General features: G+C 38.2%; 1 protein-coding gene across 3 annotated transcripts in view; it reads right to left on the bottom strand.

The window, feature by feature from the left end:
- CSMD3 (CUB and Sushi multiple domains 3) overlaps positions 1–19,241 on the bottom strand; it is a 699,407-nt gene that overhangs the window by 298,037 nt on the left and 382,129 nt on the right. For all 3 annotated transcript variants that reach the window (XM_009643918.2, XM_009643926.2, XM_035899525.1), the window contains 3 exons: positions 15,330–15,512; positions 13,894–14,220; positions 5,584–5,778 (listed from right to left, as the gene is read on the bottom strand). In XM_009643918.2, coding sequence (XP_009642213.1) covers positions 5,584–5,778; positions 13,894–14,220; positions 15,330–15,512 — 705 coding nt within the window. The remainder of the gene's footprint in view (positions 1–5,583; positions 5,779–13,893; positions 14,221–15,329; positions 15,513–19,241) is intronic.

Below are 19,241 nucleotides of genomic sequence, written 5' to 3'. Positions count from 1 at the left end.
GGTGAGACACTGGAACAGGTGGCTTAGAGATGTGGATCTCCCGTCATTTCTGGAACTGTTCAAAATCAGGCTGGACAGGGCTTTGAGGAATCTGATTTAGTGGACGGTGTCCCTGCTCATGGCAGATTGGTGGGACTAGAAAATCTTTAAACCCAAACCATTTTACGATTCTATGAGGACATTATGTTACTGCTGCAAAGATGGAGTCATATAAATTGCTACTGCATGTAGACTTGATCCAGTTGCCAGTAAAGACAATGGATAGTCTTAAACTGATTTCATAATTAATTGGTCAGGGACTTTGTTTACTGTGCGGGGGACAAAAAAGGACAGGAAATTAATTCTGCTCCAGTAATAATTTATGCATTTACTTAAAAAAGCACATGCTCTGGAAAATGACCAGACAGCTTTTGAACATCTCCAAGGAAGACTCCACAACATCCCTGGGCAACCTATGCCAGTGCTTGGTCACCTTCACAGTAAAAAAACATTTCCTGATGTTCAGATGGAACCTCCTCTGTTTCAATTTGGTCCCATTGGCTCTGGTCCTGTCACTGGACACCACTGAAAAGAGCCTGGCTCTAGCTTCTTCTTCTTTGCACTCTCCCTTCAGGTATTAAAATACATTTATAAGATCCTGCCCAAGCCTTCTCTTCTCCAAGCTAGACAGTCCCAGCTCTCTCAGCTTCTCTTCATAAGAGAGATGCTCCCATCTGTTAATGATTTTTGCAGCCCTTTGTTGGACTCTCTCCTGTATGCCCATGTCTCTCATACTGAGGAGCCGAGGACTGGACAGAAACTCCAGGTGTGGCCTCACCACTACTCACCTCCCTTAACCTGCTGGCAATACTTTACATTATGCATCCCAGGATACCATTAGCCTTCTTTGCTGCAAGGGTACATGTTTAACTTGGTGTCCATCAAGACCCCCAGGGCCTTTGCAGAAAAGCTGCTTCCCAGCTGGGTGGCCCCTAGCATATACTGGTGCATGGGCTTTGTTACTCCCCAGGTTCAGGACTTCGCACTTCCGTTTGCTGAACTTCATGAATGTCCTGGTTTCTGCTGGGACAGAGTTGATTTTGTTTCTAGTAGCTGGTATAGTGCTGTGTTTTGGATTTAGTACTACAAGAATGTTGATAGCACACTGATGTTTTAATTGTTGCTAAGTAGTGCTTAGGCTGGCCAAGGCCTTCTTAGCACTCAGCTCTGCCAGGTGCACAAGAAGCTGAGAGGAGACACAGCCGGGACAGCTGACCCAAACTGACCAAAGGGGTATTCCATACCATATGACATCATGCTCAGCATGGGGGGAAGAAGAAGGAAGGGGGGGATATTTGGAGTGATGGTGCTTGTCTTCTGAAGTAACCATTATGCGTGATGGAGCCCTGCTTTCCCGAAGATGGCTGAACACACGCCTGCCGATGGGAAGGAGTGAATTAATTCCTTGCTTTGCTTTGCTTGAGCACGTGGCTTTTGCTTTCCCTGTTAAACTGTCTTTATCTCAGCCCACAAGTTTTCTTAATTTTACCCTTCAGATTCTCTCCCCCATCCCACTGTGGGGGGAGTGAGCAAGGGACTGCATGAGGCTTAGTTGCCAGCTGGGGTTAAACCATGACAAAAGCATTTTGGTTGCTCATTTTGACAAAGCAGCATTGTCTATATTATTCTGGACCTCTCCATTACAAAAATAGATTAATTTTTCTCTCTTTGACACACCTTCAAATTGAAGATCATGAACTATCATATGTTTGTCTCATCTTCATTTTTCTCATGAGATTACCAAACTCCTATGTTAAAATGATGAACTGTTGTAAAGAGGTATTTTATATTTTTAAGGGCATAATAGCCCATCTTTCTCCTACTGTGTGGGGAAAAAAAGGATTTCTAAAAGCTATATAAAGCTCATAATTCAATATGTTGCAAACATTTCTAAATATGGTGATTTAGTCTGTTTATTTCCTTAGTAATGGTTTTAAAATAGTGTTTCTCACCTTTTACCTTAAAGTTCCTTTGTCATGCCACCTTCAGCAAATAGTACCAATCAAACAATAGAGTATTTAAACTCATATTCATCTCAGCAGCCAGAAGGTTAAGCCTACAAGCATTCATCATCCCTACATTTTATTGTATATAACCACTTATTCATAATACATATGAAATCTATAAACTACAAAATATATCAATAAGAATACCAGATGGCCTTACTCTGAGCCAGTATATCACCATAGTTGAAATACAGGATTGCTAAACTTGTACAAAGCTCCATTTTCTCACAAAATTTACATGAAACTGTTAAAATTACTTTTGGAATACAAAAAAGTAACTCTCTTAAAAAAATACTCCTATGGATATTACATTAAAAATAATGCACATTGTAAGACTACCTAAATTCACAGTAATGTCTCTTTGTATTTGGGATCTGACAATAACAGAGTGCTTTGTTTTCTTTTTTTATTTTTTTATTAAAGAAAAATCTTTCTTACCCTTCCCCTGTTTATGGTTCTTCCTGATGCTTTCAGTGCAAGATTCAAAAGAATTTTTTTTTTTTACTTTCACCATCACATGCTGATTTCCTAGACCCAGGTTTCCTTCCTTTCAGAATAGCTGGGTGACTGGGCTTATCTTAGAAAGCCTTGTTTTTAAGAAAATAAAACTCACCAGTCATCTTGCCAAAGGATTGTTTCCCTGACCTTTTTTACACTGATTTTCAGACCCTGTTCTTTCTTCCAGTTCTATTTGATGGTTGCCTGGCAAATTCATGCCCTCTGTCAGTGTGTTAAAAACAAAGCACTAGAAACATAACATAACTAGAGGTTGTCATCAACCAGAGTCTCTTTGTCAAACACAGGTCTATGCCAAATACTGAAAGCCAATCTTAGCCTGATCTAAGAAATCTCACTAAGTCGTTTCTATTTATTTCTTTGTATAATAAGGTGAAGTGGTTGAGGCAGGAAATTTCCATATGTGTGAAGAAAGCTTTGAGGAAGATGACAGGCTAGTCAGTGAACATCTCGTAGATTCATAGTTTTAGACTCTTTTTTTCAAGAGCTTATCACCCATGCTACAGAACAGCAGGATATTAAGCACTAGAGGAGTTATGCAAGAAGACCAAGGTTAGAGCTGCAGCACAGGTACAGCAGCATAATATTACAAGAGATTATTGGAAAACACTCTGTATAAACTCACATGGGAAGGATGAAAGGCACAAAGACAGGACCCCAAAATTCAAAAACATCAGGGAACAGAAAAAATAGGACTGCTCCACTAGGTAAGAGAATCCAGGAGCTGAGAATGATCACACACAAACAGGCAGAGTTAGGGCCCTTACTTGACAGAGTGTCATCCAACTCCACCTGAGCAAGGTGAACAGGACTGGATTGGTGAGAGAAAAAGGCTGGGGACAGCCAAGTGACTATCAGATGAATGCAATCTGATGGGTTAGGTCTCAGGTCAAACCAGGAAGTCCCATGAGCATGTTGAGATCAACAGAGAACGGGGCTAGAGATCAGCATACAGTGGCATTGCTGGGGCAGGGACTGACAGCCCCAGGCTGAGCTGAAATAGGATCCTGGGCCATGGGCAGGGCTGGGAGGAAGCTCCAGCAGAGGCTGGTCAAGATTGCCCTGAAAATTGAGTGTGCTGACCCTATCCATCTGCACCACATTTATCATTAAATGGTTCTCTCCTATATATTGCAATAGCCGATGCTTCTGCAGTGGAAGGAAAACTGCACAGCCGTCACATTCACTGTCTTCTAGCCAGCAAGCATGTGGAGTTCATGCCTTTGACTTGATATATATGACAATGAAATTATGAGGCATGTGTAGGGCAAGCAAACTTTATATGAAATTACTACGTGTTACAGGCAAATGTGTACAGTCAATAAAAAATCTGAATATCGCATTATTAACTTAAAAATATTTTCATCAGTCTTCAAATTTTACCTTAAATTCTAAAAATATATCTAATTCTGCAGTTGATATATTTATCTAATTCAAATATACAGAGTCCCAACCTCTAGGACTCCAATATATGTTCCACTAAGAGTCTCAGACCACCTATGGATCAGATTATCTTGTGTATGGACTGACATTTAAAAATATTCCCATTAATTTAATTTTTTAATGTAGTATTGAGAATGCAACCTTATATTTTATTAGCAGTGTTGCACAGCTCCATATACCTTATAATAAAGCAAGTGCATTATAGCCTACACTAATCTTGTCTAGGGAAACTGACCCACTTTCTATTAATGAAACAATAATAATTTGTCACAGAAAGTAAACTGGATGCAAAGCATTATAAGGAGCCACATTCATGTATTAAAATTAAGCAAAATTTGTTAGGAAGGCAGTTACATAGTGAAAACAAGAGCTAAGCTTTTGTTTAAAATAAAAAGTAACAAACTATAAATCAGAGATTATATAGTTATTGATTAAATCACGTATTTTTTTTTAAAATCATTACAAGCAACTGAATTATTTTTTCCCTTTATGTGAAGAGATTTTAAAATATAGACAATTAATGAAGCAAAGATCATATTTTTATGTTTATTCGTATAAAGAAGTCCAAGCATGTATGCATAATGCTGTGTTTCAGAGTTTGCAATATATGGAAGTATTTAGTTTCTATAAATAGGAAGATCAATTGCTAAAAGAATCTTCCCCAGCCTAGGTGTCGCTGTGGACAGAAGAAACATAAGCACTGCAACAGATAGCTAAGTCTCTCAAATGGTTTTAAACACCATAGCCAAAGACCTGAAAAGATATCAACATCTTAGTTCTAATCTAATATTGTATCCGCAAACATCACTGAGCACTCAAATGATTTTAAATTGTTCATCTGTCTGAAGTAGGAAGCCAATAGCTGTATTTTTAAGAAAACCTTCTATATGAAACTGGGTGAAAATACTTTAAAAAAACCAAACCCAAACCAAACCAAACAAGACCAGACACTTGATTGCTTGAGAAACTTGAGTGACAAGCTGAACAAGAGATTTAAATGTCAAAGTTGAAGAACAGAAACCTTCAATATACTAAAATAAGGTTCAGTGAAAACAGAAGGAATTTCTTAATTTCTCCTAGGTATTAACAAGGCCAATCATGATTCTGATTGGACTGGAATTCAGAAATGCAGAGATTAATATTATTGGAGTATTGCTAGCAGTGAAGCTCATTTCTTCAAACAATTTCTCAAATTGGACAAATACATGCTTTAAGAAGATTAAAAAAAAAAAAAGGCAGGAGTCATCCTTTTGAGTTTAAAATGTCTTTGGGAAGTCGTAGTTCCACCAGTGCCAAATGAGAGCTATCTGAAAGTATGAACAGCGTAAAATATTTCCATACGAGTCCTAGTAAGTTTCTTAGATGAGCCTTCATTGTTACAGTGGTTATATAGCAGTGCTCGCATCACTGATGTTTATGCCATTTTTTTTTCGTGTTTTTCTTCTGTCTTTATAATACTTATTAGAAAAATTCACTCCTGCAGATAGGGTTATAATAAAAGCTCATGCCTCACTAGACTCATTTATCAAGGACTAGGTTTTACATCAAGTTCTGAATCAGAAAGAAATATTATACATACCTCCACACTTAGGAATAGGTCCACTCCACATTACTTTTCCATCCATTAGCATGCAAGTAATTGTTTCAGTTCCTTGTGTTTTAATAAATCCTTCCTCGCATATAACAGAAATTGAGCTCCCCAGCTGAAAGTTGTCACCAAAACGACGAGCGTTGATTGGCACTCCAGGATCAGGGCACTCATTATGTCCGAATGCTTTTCCCAAGAAAAAAAAAAGCGGGGGGGGCGGGCAGGGGGGGAGGTGGGAAGGAGTGGAACAGTGTGATAACTCGTGTAAGTAAGATGACATTTTTAGGATTTTATTCTGCTAGTAAAAACAAATGATTTATATTAGGAGACAATAAGAAACAAAATCTTGATCAACAGCAGAAAACATAAACTAGTACAAAAAATTGCTTAAAATACAATAAGTTGTATCAGTATGAATCTTAGTTTGGATAGCTAGATGCTGGCAGATTTCAGTGATGGCTAAGTTCTTTCCAACAGCCCACCCTATCCAATGATACAATGGGCCAGAAGCATCCATCAGAAGGGCAGGACAAGCTATTATGATATAATAGCTTTAGTAATCTTTTGTGTTTTCAATTCACTGTCACATCCATTCGAGCCATACTGACCTCAGTGTGCCTGATATTGCCATAGACTATTTTATTTCTGTACTGAGAACCGATGAAGAGCTGCAAAAGGGGTGATGTTGGTGAAAGAAAGAAAACCAGAAACTAACCATATCATTATACTTAAAGAAATTCCTACTATGTACAAATCCTTCCAAAATTTCAAGTTTATCGATGATCAAACTAAAAAATTGTAATTTCCCTGTATATATCTAGATACTATAGCAAAGATAGTCCATGTCTTTTACTACAGAATACACCTTACACTGGGAGAACAAGCAAGCTCATCTTCCTACCAGAGCAATGTCATATTTACAGAAATATCATTAAAAGAGATGTATTTATGAGTTATTATATTTTGACAGGGTTTTTATTTAGAAGCATACTGCACATAAATCTGAGATTTTAAAAAATTATTATTTTTCAGTGAGAACAAATATCACAAGCACTTTCTTCATGTGTGATGACTGCAAATTATATCCTCATAAGTGTCTACTTATTGAAACATCAGAAAGGACTACATTCTAAAAAGATAGTTTTTACAGTATTTTTTCTGCAGTTTTACTAATGTGTCTGCTAGACAAAACATATCCAAACTCCTTCATGAAATTTTTTAAAAAGAAGTATTTCATTAACTTAGCAGAAAGATTTCTCAGATGTTTGTCCTGGTTTCAGCTGGGATAGAGTTGGTTTTCTTCCTAGTGGTATGTATGGTGCTGTGTTTTGGACTTAGTACTAGAAGAATGTTGATGGCTCACTGATGTTTTAGTTGTTGCTGGGTGGTGCCTGGACTAGTCAAGGACTTTTCTCAGCTCTCAGCTCTGCTGGGAGTATGAGAGGCTGGGGTGGGGCACAGCCAGGACAGCTGACCCAGACTGACCACGGTGGTATTCCAGACCGTATGATGTCATGCTCAGCATATAAAGCTGGGGAAAGAAGAAGGAAGGGGGGGATGTTTGGAGTGATGGTGTTTGTCTTCTGAAGTAGTCATTATGCGTGATGGAGCCCTGCTTTCCTGGAGATGGCTTAACCCTGCATGTCAATGGGAAGTGGTGAATGAATTCCTTGCTTTGTATTGCTTGCACATGTGGCTTTTGTTTTACCTGTTAAACTGTCTTTATCTCAACCCATGAGCTTTCTCACTTTTACTCTTCTGAGCGAGCAGCTGTGAAGTGCTTAGTTGCCAGCTGGGGTTAAACCCCAACAATGTTACATTACAGAAATATTCAGAATCATAACAGACAAGAGAAAACATCCATTTATTGACATTTTGACTTAGGAAATGCTACATATATTGGGAATGAAAATAGTGCTTTCATTGAATAGTGGTCTAGCATATGAGGATGGCATTAAAAATGATGCAAACTGATACTTTTTCATAGGGGTTACAAAAAATTTTCAATACTTTATGCACAGTTGTCACTTTTAGTGAGGGGACTGATTGTCTGATTTTCTTACTAGCTTCAGACAATACAGAGATAGATTTTCAATATTGTTATCTCTAAATGTAGATAAGCAGTGACTCCAAGTATAGTTTGCTTGTGTCTGACACCAGTTTATTAAGGCTGAAAAATCAGTTCATTGCTCTATATTTCAGCTCAGGAACTGAGAGTAGCGACTGCTACTTCTCCTCCTGTGAAAGCCACTGTACTGTATAGGATGGCTATGGGAGGCCAGCGAGTGAAAGGCAATCCTTACCAACAACAGCAGTCATTCTCTTAGCCTAGCCTGGTTACAGTTATGTTACTTAATGAGTAAAAATCAGTCTGCCTGTACTTCTGAAAAGCTTCATGGTGGAGCTATAGTATCATAAACAAGGCTTAAACCAAAAAGAAAAAGAACACAGGACTATATCCTTAATATTAATAGTTTACCCATCATCAATAAATCAAGAAACCATGGAAAAGTTCCTTACGCAATATTACATGTAAAGAGTAGATCCAGTTTTCCTGACATTTATACTCATCAGTTAGCATGCTGCATTCATATTTTAAGAAGTATCTGGAAAAAAACCAGGCAGCATAATCAGGTGTTGGTGAAGTACTTTCAGTTCTGATATTAACTCAGAAGGATGTTAAAACCTGTATTTTGCATTAAAAAAAAAAATGTGAAGGGGAGGAACTGCAGAGATCTCAAGAGATAGGAAGGCAGGAATGAAGCTAACCATAACTCATCTGGTCTGCTTTGAAAGGTCCTTGGAAATAGGGCCAGAAAGGAGTGGTCCACTGGTGCGATTAATTGTTTTGGTAGATTGCCCTACAAAGAGCTTTAGCTGATAAGTCTAGCGATGACTTTGGAATAAATGTAACCCTTTCAGAGGAAAATATCAAAGAAGAAACAGGAGTTAAGAGAATATCAAATAACAAAGAGATACTTAATAAAAAACATTATGAAAAGTCACTAAAAGTTATACAAACAGCTAGTAAGATATTCAGTACCATCACATGTAAACTCATACTTCTGTGTAGTACTTAACAGTTTGAAGAATTTTCTTGGGAAGTACAGAGACTGAAAAAGTCTAGCAGTAGAAATTGCCAGAAAAAAATGTGCCATGATGGACGTACCCCATCAGAGCAATAAAAAAGACTAAATCAATCTTTGGATATAAAAGCAGCACCTGGGATTGTCAATGTCTTGGCGTACTGAGATGAAATCACTTGAGTAATTAGGCTGGTGTCAGAGGCCCACAGTTTGACCTTCAACATGTCGCTATATAGTTCATAGGGTTGTAATCTTTGCTAGATAAAGCACAATTAGGCAGTTGTAGTGAAAACAGCAACAAAAAAAATCTGCATAACTGGCAGAAACAGCAGATCTAAACTTATACAAAAATATTTGCCCAGCACCTCCTACACCCCAATCAATGAGCAACAGCTCAAAGCAATCCACCAACTAGCAAGAATCAGACAATCTGGAAGATGCTCTCTACCTCAAAAAACTCATCTACCTCAGCCCAAAGGGAGGTTGGCATGACTCTGGCTTCTGCAATGCCTGGCCATGGAAGACCTCCAGGGACACCTGGGACCAAACTCTCACAGACAGAGCTGATCCAGTTCTTCCCAACCACTGACAACACCTGCTTCTACAAGTGAGGAAAGGGGAGCTAGAGGTAATCACCTGTGATTTTGTAATCTTCTTTGCATTAACTCCTTAGTCACAGGCAATAAATATCCATTCTCCGTCACATGGCTCCAGTTGTTGCACAGCAATTAATGTGTGCATTTTTTCTGTCCCAACCTAAACTAGGAAATCCAGGCTGAAGCAGAGAGACTATATAACTTCATTGCTTGCAATTTATGTGACTATGTTCAGATACTGTGTCTCGTTCCGATCTCCATAATTGAACAAAGATGTAGATAAAGTGGGAAACATTCATAAGGGAGTCACAAATATGATACAATGCTCAGACTTTCCCTTAAATTGAGGAGTTCAATGCATATATCTTATTACAGGGAAGATTAACGTATGACTGATTTTATAAATACCTCCACAGAGACCAGATATAATTAAGGGCTCCTGAGTTTGAGATACAAACTGGAAGCAAGGAGCCAGGTGTAAGTATGCAGTTCTATAGCAACTTAAACCAATGTAATTTTGTGTTCCTGTGTTCTGCTGTACCCAGTAAAGCACTCTCCTGCCTCATTCCCCCTTTTGTATCAACAGTACTGCATAGACGAATCTAAGTAAACAAATACAAGAATCTGACCAAGCTGAAAATCACATCCTTTTGAGTTCTTTTCCCTTTGGTTATTGGAAAATTCTCTGCATCGTCCATTTTCAAGTCACACATTTCTGCAGGCTTGTCTCAAAATTTAACTCATTAGAAATCTTTGTCAGACTTAGAGAAGTCACTCAAAGATGAGACATTTGTAATCTAATACTTGTTTACTTCCAACAGAAGATGAATTCATATTTAGTTTTACTGGAATGATAGACCACATATCTGAGACCAAATATGTTGCCATAACAAAAATAGTTTCCAAGAAATACTATTTAAAAATCAAATTATGTACTAGTAACTCAGTTTTTTTCTTCTCCATCCTATACCTCAAAAATGTTAATGAAGTTATCTACATTAGTAGCTTACATTCTTGTTAGAAAATATTGAACATGTTGTACCTTTTCTGTGATATACTGTTTCTACTCTTGAAGAGGGCAAAAAGAGACTGATAGCTTTGAAATATATAAACTGGAATTTTAGCAGAAAATGGATATTTTTAATTAACTTTGGTTTAGAAGTGCCAAGACAGAGTGAAAATTGTATTAATTCCGTTTTTATCCACTCTCTTAGCCTTAAACTATTTATTTTTGAAAGATTACTTCTGTAATTTATCAGATTGCAACTGTCTTTATTGAAGAAAGATTAGACACATTTTCTGGAGTTATTTCTGCTTTTGTAAGAAGATTTTAACTACAGAGTTCAACAAACACAGACGTCTCCATTCTAGCTTAAACACACCCATAAAAAGAAATAAAAATATAAATGTGTTAAACTGCTCAAATATAGAAAGAACTTCTTTAAAATAATTCTTTTCAGAGTGACTGGGTTTCATTAGATGACTAGTAAAAATTAATATTGCATTGTTACTTCTTCATAAAAATCAAAATTGTACCATTTTGTACTATCAGTGCATACTTAAAGTGACTGTTAGGTGAGATACCATGATCAGACTACCACATGCCTGAGGAAATCTGCAAATTTTTTTAAAGGGCCATAATTTATTCTAATAAGTATATTTATATGACACTGAAATATTAAACCTGAAGTCTTGGCAGTGTTTGCTGAATATTTGTATTTCCAAATAAAATCTAAATATAAGCATTATTCCATGCTAATCATTTGCATCTTCCATTTTTACTGTAAATCCTACTTTAACTGACCTATATTTAGTTCAGTTCTGCAAAATGGGATGACTTAAGAATATCCATTTCTACACAGACCTAATTTTTATCAAAAATGACTGCCTTAGACACTCCAATATTTTTTTTCTCATCTCGATATTTAGGCTTAACAATATTGAGCACACCACAGTGAAACCTGAAAGAAGTAAGCAGAACTCTTATAAATGGCAAAAGGTCATGAAACAGAAGAAAACACAGAGCAATGTTACAACTTCTGTTAAGAAACATAGATTCAATATCTCATTTTCATTATAACTGATTTTATATTTCAATAGTACTGAATAACCCCAGACTTTCCAGTATTTATTTATGGTACTAAGATACCTAGCTACAGCTCAAAGTTTAATTTGCAATGATGACTGGTAGCTATAGAAACCATTAAGAAGACACCAAATTTTCTTCACGCTTACATTCTATGTTTGTGAGAAATGACCTGGGGATGAAGCAGCTAAGATAGAGGGACTGGGAGCTGATATATAAGTCAATATCAGAAAAAGGATGTTTACACAGTAATCTGGTGTCAGCTTATCTCTTTCTTATTCAGACAGCAATGTTCAAGGTAAGATTGACAACCTAAACCAAAACAAAACAAAAGAGAAAAAAAAGATGGAGAGGTGAAGTATGACACAAGAAAAGTAGAGAGCCATGGGGGAATTTAGTCCTTGCAATAGTATGAAAATAATATTCACTAATAAACTTCCTTGGAGAAAATGTGGAGTCTGTGTCTCTCAATTACCAAGCTCACTTAATCTCATTTCCTATTTGGTTTAATGGATCCTTTTTGTTTTATTCAGAGTAAAACCTCTTCAACAATAAAGACTATTTTTTCATACAGCCAAGCATGCAACAAATTCTGGGAAGGAGAGATACACAGTTGTAGATTCACTTACATTCCAAGTAAGCCTCTGGAATTATCATACTCTTAAGTGTTAGGGAGAAAGACAGGAATGGGATCAGTTACTCATGACATCAGGCTTTTGGGAATATCAAAATCCATAATTTTTTTCCTATTTTGTCTACCTGTTGGCATGGAAAACTAGTCTGCTATGTTTACCACCAGAAAGAAGAAAAAAAGAAAAAAAGATCCAAATATGTGAGGTGGGGCAGCTGTGGCTGGAGGATATGATGATCCCCCAATAGTCACTCTTTCATGCCTCCTATCCTGAAAACAGAGTAGCAAGTCTGATGCTTCAGGCATTTTCTCTCCTAGTTTCCTTCCAACTCCCCATAAGGAACAACTAGGCTAAACCCAGTCCTTCTCACTTCACTGCTGGAGTGGCAAAATTTAATTTTGCATATGCTCCCAGGAGAGCTTCATGCTGTATTTTGCAGTGTTATTCATGCTCTGGGCTTAAATATTACATCATCATATCTGCCCTAGCTGGGAATACACCCAGCCTGGACTTTCGTGTGGGATAAAGGCCAAATAATTTGATAGCAATACAACATTGGAAGTCCTTCATATATCCTTCTGAAGAAATGTAACGATTTTACCAGGAAAAAAGGTGAACATGTGCTAATGATATCTAGTACTGGAGAAGATAACCTTCAATTATTATGTTGCCAGTAACATAGTGCAAAGTAGTAAATGTGGAGCTATGCATGGTTTTGGTTAGTTTCAACTTTTTCACCTCCCCAGGACAGAAGCAAGTGAAACACACAGAACTCCATTTTAATGGGAACTCTCTGATTCCGTGTAACAGATAAACCAAATACAAAAAGTGACAGAAGATGCTGGTTTCCCTTCCAAAAGGTACAAATAGGTAGGTACAAATCAGAGTGCTCAAGACAGAAGGCCAACTACTATTTACTGCAGTTGCTCTGAATGACGTTCTAGGAATTTCTCTCCCCATGGCTGTTACAGGTGTAAGTTGAAAGTGTATTAATCAGGATATAATTAATATGAACTTATCTCCAGCCTATATACAAGTATAACAAACCAGAGTAAAAAAAAACAATAGATAAGTATGGTGTAGCCAGACACAACATATAAGCATTTTACATAACCATGTAATTAATTTGAGCACTAAAAGGCTAAAGATAGATGCGTGTAGTTGCACATAGGAGGCATCCAAGTAGCAAAAAATTGCTGAACAAAAGACAAGATAGGCACAAGGGACTGCAAATAGGCCAGACATCCTCCTGAATACACAAGGATCCAAGGCAAGGCAAAAAAGAACATGGTAAGTAGTAGCAGGAGAACAGTAGACCTTGTTTTCTGGCATTGGGAAAAATAGCTTAAAATCATCATCCATAAGGAAGGTAAAACAGATACAAAGAAGACAAGCTTATTGTGGTTTGAATTCTCTTATCAAAGAACTCCTACAGCTGTCCACTTCAACCGCCCTGACTAGGAGCTAGCACTGGCTGCAGCCATCAGCTCCAGGGTATTATGTACGTTCACAGCTAAACTAGCTTATGAGTGTTCAAAAGTAACAGTTTTGTACATGTAATGATGGTGATTTATATTATGTGGGATTTAACCAGCAACACAAAGTATGCTGTTAGCAAATTTACTGAAGTTCTGTTTTACAGTTTGAAAATGGCCTGATTTGTCAGTTTTCTAAACACTCCCATCACAATGATCTCTAATGTTGTAAATGACAAATATACACATATTATTAGCCCTAACACTGTATTTGAAGGACAATCTAAACACCTAAATTAGGTATTTATAGGTGAATAGGATTTGTTTGAAGGTATATTACTATAACATCATTTTTACATATTTATACATATCTCCTAAACTGCATGTTGAAAACAAAACACACACACATTAAGAAATATTACTCACTGTTATAAGTGATGTTAAATCCACGTCCTGACATTGAGTGGTCAGCTTGAAATTCCAGACGCAAAATATGACCATTACTGGTAAGATGGGAGGGAACTTCAGCACCAGTAAATGTTCCTATTATGGGGGAATCTGCAGAGTCACCATCTTTAACCGCAAGGAAGTCAAACTGAGATTCCAAGTCAAAGTCATTAAAAGAGAGATGGATTCGGCTCCCAGGGTCTGAAATTATTGTCCAGATACAGTTTAAATTATTCCCATATCCTTCTGGATAATCTGGTGAAAGAACTGTTCCCATTGGTGCAGTGAAATTGGAAAGGCAAGGAACTGCCAAAAAAAAGAGAAAGAAATTAGATGATATAATAAAACATTTCAATAAGGATTTATTTAATTACTAAGTTTTTGTAAGAGATCCTTGAATTTGCTTACCTCAACTAAATAATTTGGAATTTGTTATGATCTGTGAAGCCAGAAAGTTAAGTGTTTGGTTGGTTGGTTTTTTTATCTTACTCCCTTTCCCTCAATAAAACTACCTCCCAAGAAGAGCCCCAAGGTAATAAAGAACATCCTTGTTGTATTGGAAGCCCACAGCAGTCCTTACAATTTACCCATGTTCAACAAGCCTTAATCACTTGGCACCACTTATTTTTTCCTTTAGGGAACTGTTTAGATGGGCAGACTTCTCACTGAGCACATTAAAGAGGCAGAAAGTCAGTAGCACTCATCATTTGTTGTTCACGCAGAAGCACGAGAAATTAACAGACCTCAAAGAGACCACATAGTTGGTTTGTTGTTATCAGGATAATATTTTATAGTCAAATATTTCAGTTGAGCTATATTAAATTGAGTTACAGGGATGAAAGCAACTGATTGCACTCTGAATATATTTGATCTGTATTATTTTAGTGGAAATAGGTGTTGCTACAAATACATATCACAACATTGGTTTTACTTATGCTGTATAATGTAACTGGAAGAGACCTAGAAATGTGTATGAACGTTTAAGTCCTAAAAGATATTAATATATAATAAATGGGGGGGAAACATAAATAAGTTAAACCCTTTATTACAATTCAGCAACTTTTAATCTAAGGAAATATTTATCTTATAAGAGTAGCTATAAAGAGTGTATCATACATATAAAATCTACAGAATTTTACAAAGAAGCAAATAATGAAACATTATATCAAATCACATAAAGACTGCTGCTTTAACAGTTGCTAGTAAAAGAAAAAAAAATATTAGCAGTTCTAGAACCTGTCTTGGGCATAACCATTAGGCAAACCCACCACTGAACAAAAGTAAATTCATCCTGTCAGTGGAATTAATTGCATTGTGCTAGCTCTGTAATCAATCACACAAAATATTACATACAAGGAAAAAAAATTGTAATGTTATTTATTAAAAATAATAATAAAAAAAGGTTTGGTACATACAAATACAGATTGGTATGTTTGCAGACCACTGGTTGTTTTCTTGGCAAATGATAGATTTCTCTCCAATTAATTCAAAGCCAAACTGACACTCAAACCTTAAAACATCACGGTTAGAAAATCCATCTCCTTCTCTGATACCATACAATGGTGTTCCAGGATCCCCACAGCTTTCCTTTTCAATTTCTGTTGAAATAAATAAGGAATTGATTTGTAGAAGAATAAAACAAACTCCCTGTGGGTACATGCTCACATCTAGAAAATAACTATATATTATTATAAGGAAATGAAAATCACCTCCATAAAAATAGTTGCTGAAATGCACTACTGAGTCTGATTCTATACTCCAGCTTCTTAAGGAGGAAATTCTGTGTAAGGATCTTAGAAAAATCAGAGGTCTTTGTGTTAATAGAGTACTTGAAATTAAAATATATGAGGAAAATTATTATTACTTTATTTTATTTTGCAAAATTTTAAGCAATGAAAATATTAAGTAAAATATCGCTTGTACTATGTGAACATTTAAAACCGGCAACAGAGACCAGCATCCCACTGTGCAAACACTGTCCATCTTCCATTACAGCTTAAATTGGTGAACCAACGACATGACAAAAAAAAGGGAGTAATAACACAAAAAGAACTGCCCAAAGTCAAAAGAAGGTTATACATATATATATATATAAAGATATATACACGTATATACACATTTATATACACACACACTGTGTACACACACGCAAAAATAACTTCTCTATACTCAAATAATGTTTTACCTCAGTGGACTTAACTGCAAGGTATCTGAATTATTCTCTCCTATTTCTACAATTGTTACAGCTGTGATATTCTCTCAAATTACATACTTCTACTGGTAGTTACAAGCATGGAGGAATCTTCTCAAAAGCATTTCTCACCCATATGCATTTCACAAACTCAGAGCAATTCAAGGTGGAATAATAGAATGGTTTGGGTTGGAATGGACCTTTAGTGGTCATCTAGGCCAAACCCCCTGCAATGAGCAGGGATACCTTCCGCTAGACTAGGTTGCTCAAAGTGCGATCCGACCTGGCCTTGAACACTTCCAGGGATGGGGCATCCACAACTTCTTTAGGCAACCTGTTCCAGAGCCTCACCACTCTGATAGTGAAGAATTTCTTCCTTATATCTAATCTAAATCTACCCTCTTTCAGTTTAAACTCATCACCCCTTGTCCTATTACTATACTCCTTGATTAAAAGTCCCTCCCCATCTTTCCTATAAGCCCCCTTGAAGTACTAGAAAGCTGTTATAAGGTCTCCGTGGAGCATTCTCTTCTCCAGGCTGAACAACCCCAACTCTCTCAGCCTGTCTTCACAGGGGAGGTGTTCCAGGCCCCTGATCATCTTCATGGCCCTCTCCTAGACCCAATCTAACAGGCTCATGTCTTTCTTATGCTGGGGGCCCCAGAGCTGAACAAAGTACTCCAGGTGGAGTCTCACAAGAGCTGAGTAGAGGGAGAGAATTAGGGGAGAATCACATTCCTCGACCTGCTGGCCATGCTTCTTTTGATTTAGCCCAGGATGCGATTTGCTTTCAGGGCTGCGAGTGCACACTGCCAGCTCATATACGGTTTTTCATCCACCAATACCCCCAAGTTCGTTGCAGGGCTGCTCTCAATGCCTTCATCCCCCAGCCTGTGTTGATACCAGGGGTTGCCCCAACGCAGATGCAGGACCTTGCACTTGGCCTTGTTGAACCTCATGAAGTTCACATGGGCCCACCTCTCTACCCTGTCAGGGTTCTTCTGGATGGCCTCCCTCCCTCTAGCATATCAACCACACCGCTCAGCTTTGTATCAACTTGCTGAGGGTGCACTCAATCCCACCATCCATATCCCTGACAAACATGATAATGGTCTCAATATAGACCCCTGAGACACCATTTGTCACTCACTGGTCACATGGACATCGAGCCATTGACCGCAACTCTTTGAGCATGATTGTCCAGCCAATTCCTTATCTGCCAGGTGGTCCACCTATCAAATCCATGTCTCTGCATTTTAGAGACAAGGATGTTGTGTGGGACAGTATCAAATGCTTTGCACAAGTCCAGGTAGATAACATCAGTAGCTCTTCCCTTATCTACCAAAGCTGTAACCCCATCATAGAAGGCCACCAAATTTGTCAGTCATTATTTGACCTTAGTGAAGTCATGTTGACTGTCACCAATCATCTCCTTATTTTCTATGTGCCTTAGTGTAGTTTCCAGGAGGATCTGCTCCATGATCTTCCCCAGCACAGGGGTGAGACTGACCAGCCTGTAGTTCCCCATCTTCCTTTTTTCCCTTTTGAAAAATGGGAGTTATGTTTCCCCTTTTCTGGTCACTGGGAACTTTACCAGTCTGCTATTTTTCAAGTCTGATGGATAGTGACTTAGCAACTTGTCTGTCAGTTCTCTCAGGACCCTTGAATGCATCTCATCAGGTCCCATGGACTTAAGGTTTTTTAGATGTCTTGAACATGCCTGATCTTTTCCTATGGCAGACGGTACTTCATTCTCGTAGTTCTTGCCTTTGGATTCTGTGAGTGGGGTGGCATGGCTAGAGCACTTGCCAGTGAAGACTGAGGCAAAAACATCATTCAGTATCTCAGCCTTCTCTATGTAGGCTGTAGCCAGATCTCCTGTTTTGCTCATCAGGGCAGGTACAGTTTCTTTCATCTTCCTTTGTTGTCCTATGTACCTGAAGAAACCCTTCCTGTTATTTTTCATGTCCCTAGCCAGGTTCAGCTCCAGCTGTGCCTTGGCTTTTCTGATCCCCTCTTTGAAGTCCCCAGGAAGGTACCTCAGGAGGTCTCTAGGTCAGGTTCATGCTCAAAGCAGGCTCAGCTCTGAGATCAGACCAGGTTGCTTCAGGCTTTATTCAGGTGGCTCTTGGAAACTTCTACAGTCTGAACAAGCCCAGCTCCCTCAGGTGCTCCTCACAGGTCAAGTGAGGCCTTGGTGACCCTCCACTAAACTCACTTCAGTTAACCAGTTTTTCAAAACTGGATGTACTATTCTAAATGGAGTCTGTCTAAGGAGGGCCAAATAAAGGAGAATAATCACTTCCATCAATCTGTTCTCCTGTTAATCCAGCCCAGGATGCTTTTGACCTTCTCTGCTGCTAAGGCATGCTGCTGGTTTACACTCAGCTTGCTGTTCACCAGAGCACCAAGCCCTTTTCTGGAGAGATACTCCGCAGCCTTTACTGTATGTAAGAGCTATTCATTCCTAGGTGCAGGACTCAGCACTTGCCCTTGTTGAATTTCATAGAGCTCCTGTAGGTCCATTCCTCTAGCCTGTATAGGTCCGTCTGGATAGCAGCACTGTTCTTGAGCATATTTGAGTCTTTCTCCCAATTTGATGTCATCTTCACACCTGATAAGAGCGAACTTCTTGGCCTATTCACAGTCAATGACAAACCCGAATATCCTGGAGTAGACTCCTGTGGTAGTCTTCTTGCTCCTGGCCTCCAGTACAGTACAATCCATTAACCACCACCCTCTATACTATTATCCAACCTGTTGTGGGTTTTTCCGGGGGAATGGGGGTGGTGGTGTTTGTTTTTTTCTTTTTTTGACCCATCCAGTTATGTCCTACAGTATTTTTGTATCTCAGTTGGGATGTTATATTCACATATCCAACTCCGGATGAGTCGGACAGAGTGGAAAGCCTTGAGAAGGTTGGGGTAGGAAATATCCACTGCTCTCCCTTTGTCCAGTGACCTAGTGATTTATTATAAAAGAGCAATCAGCTTGGTCAGGTGTGGTTTACCCTTGATAAATTCGTGCTAGTTGTTCCAAATCACTTTCTTCATGTGTCAGGAAATGGATTTCAAGAGGACTTGATCTGTGATTTCCTCAGGAACTGAAATAAAGGTCAGCCTGCAGTTGTATTAAG

Source organism: Egretta garzetta, unplaced genomic scaffold (genome assembly GCF_000687185.1).
Source record: "Egretta garzetta isolate BGI_Z169 unplaced genomic scaffold, ASM68718v1 scaffold240, whole genome shotgun sequence".
NCBI classification, from domain to species: Eukaryota; Metazoa; Chordata; class Aves; order Pelecaniformes; family Ardeidae; genus Egretta; species Egretta garzetta.
This window is presented reverse-complemented; position numbering and strand designations above follow the sequence as displayed.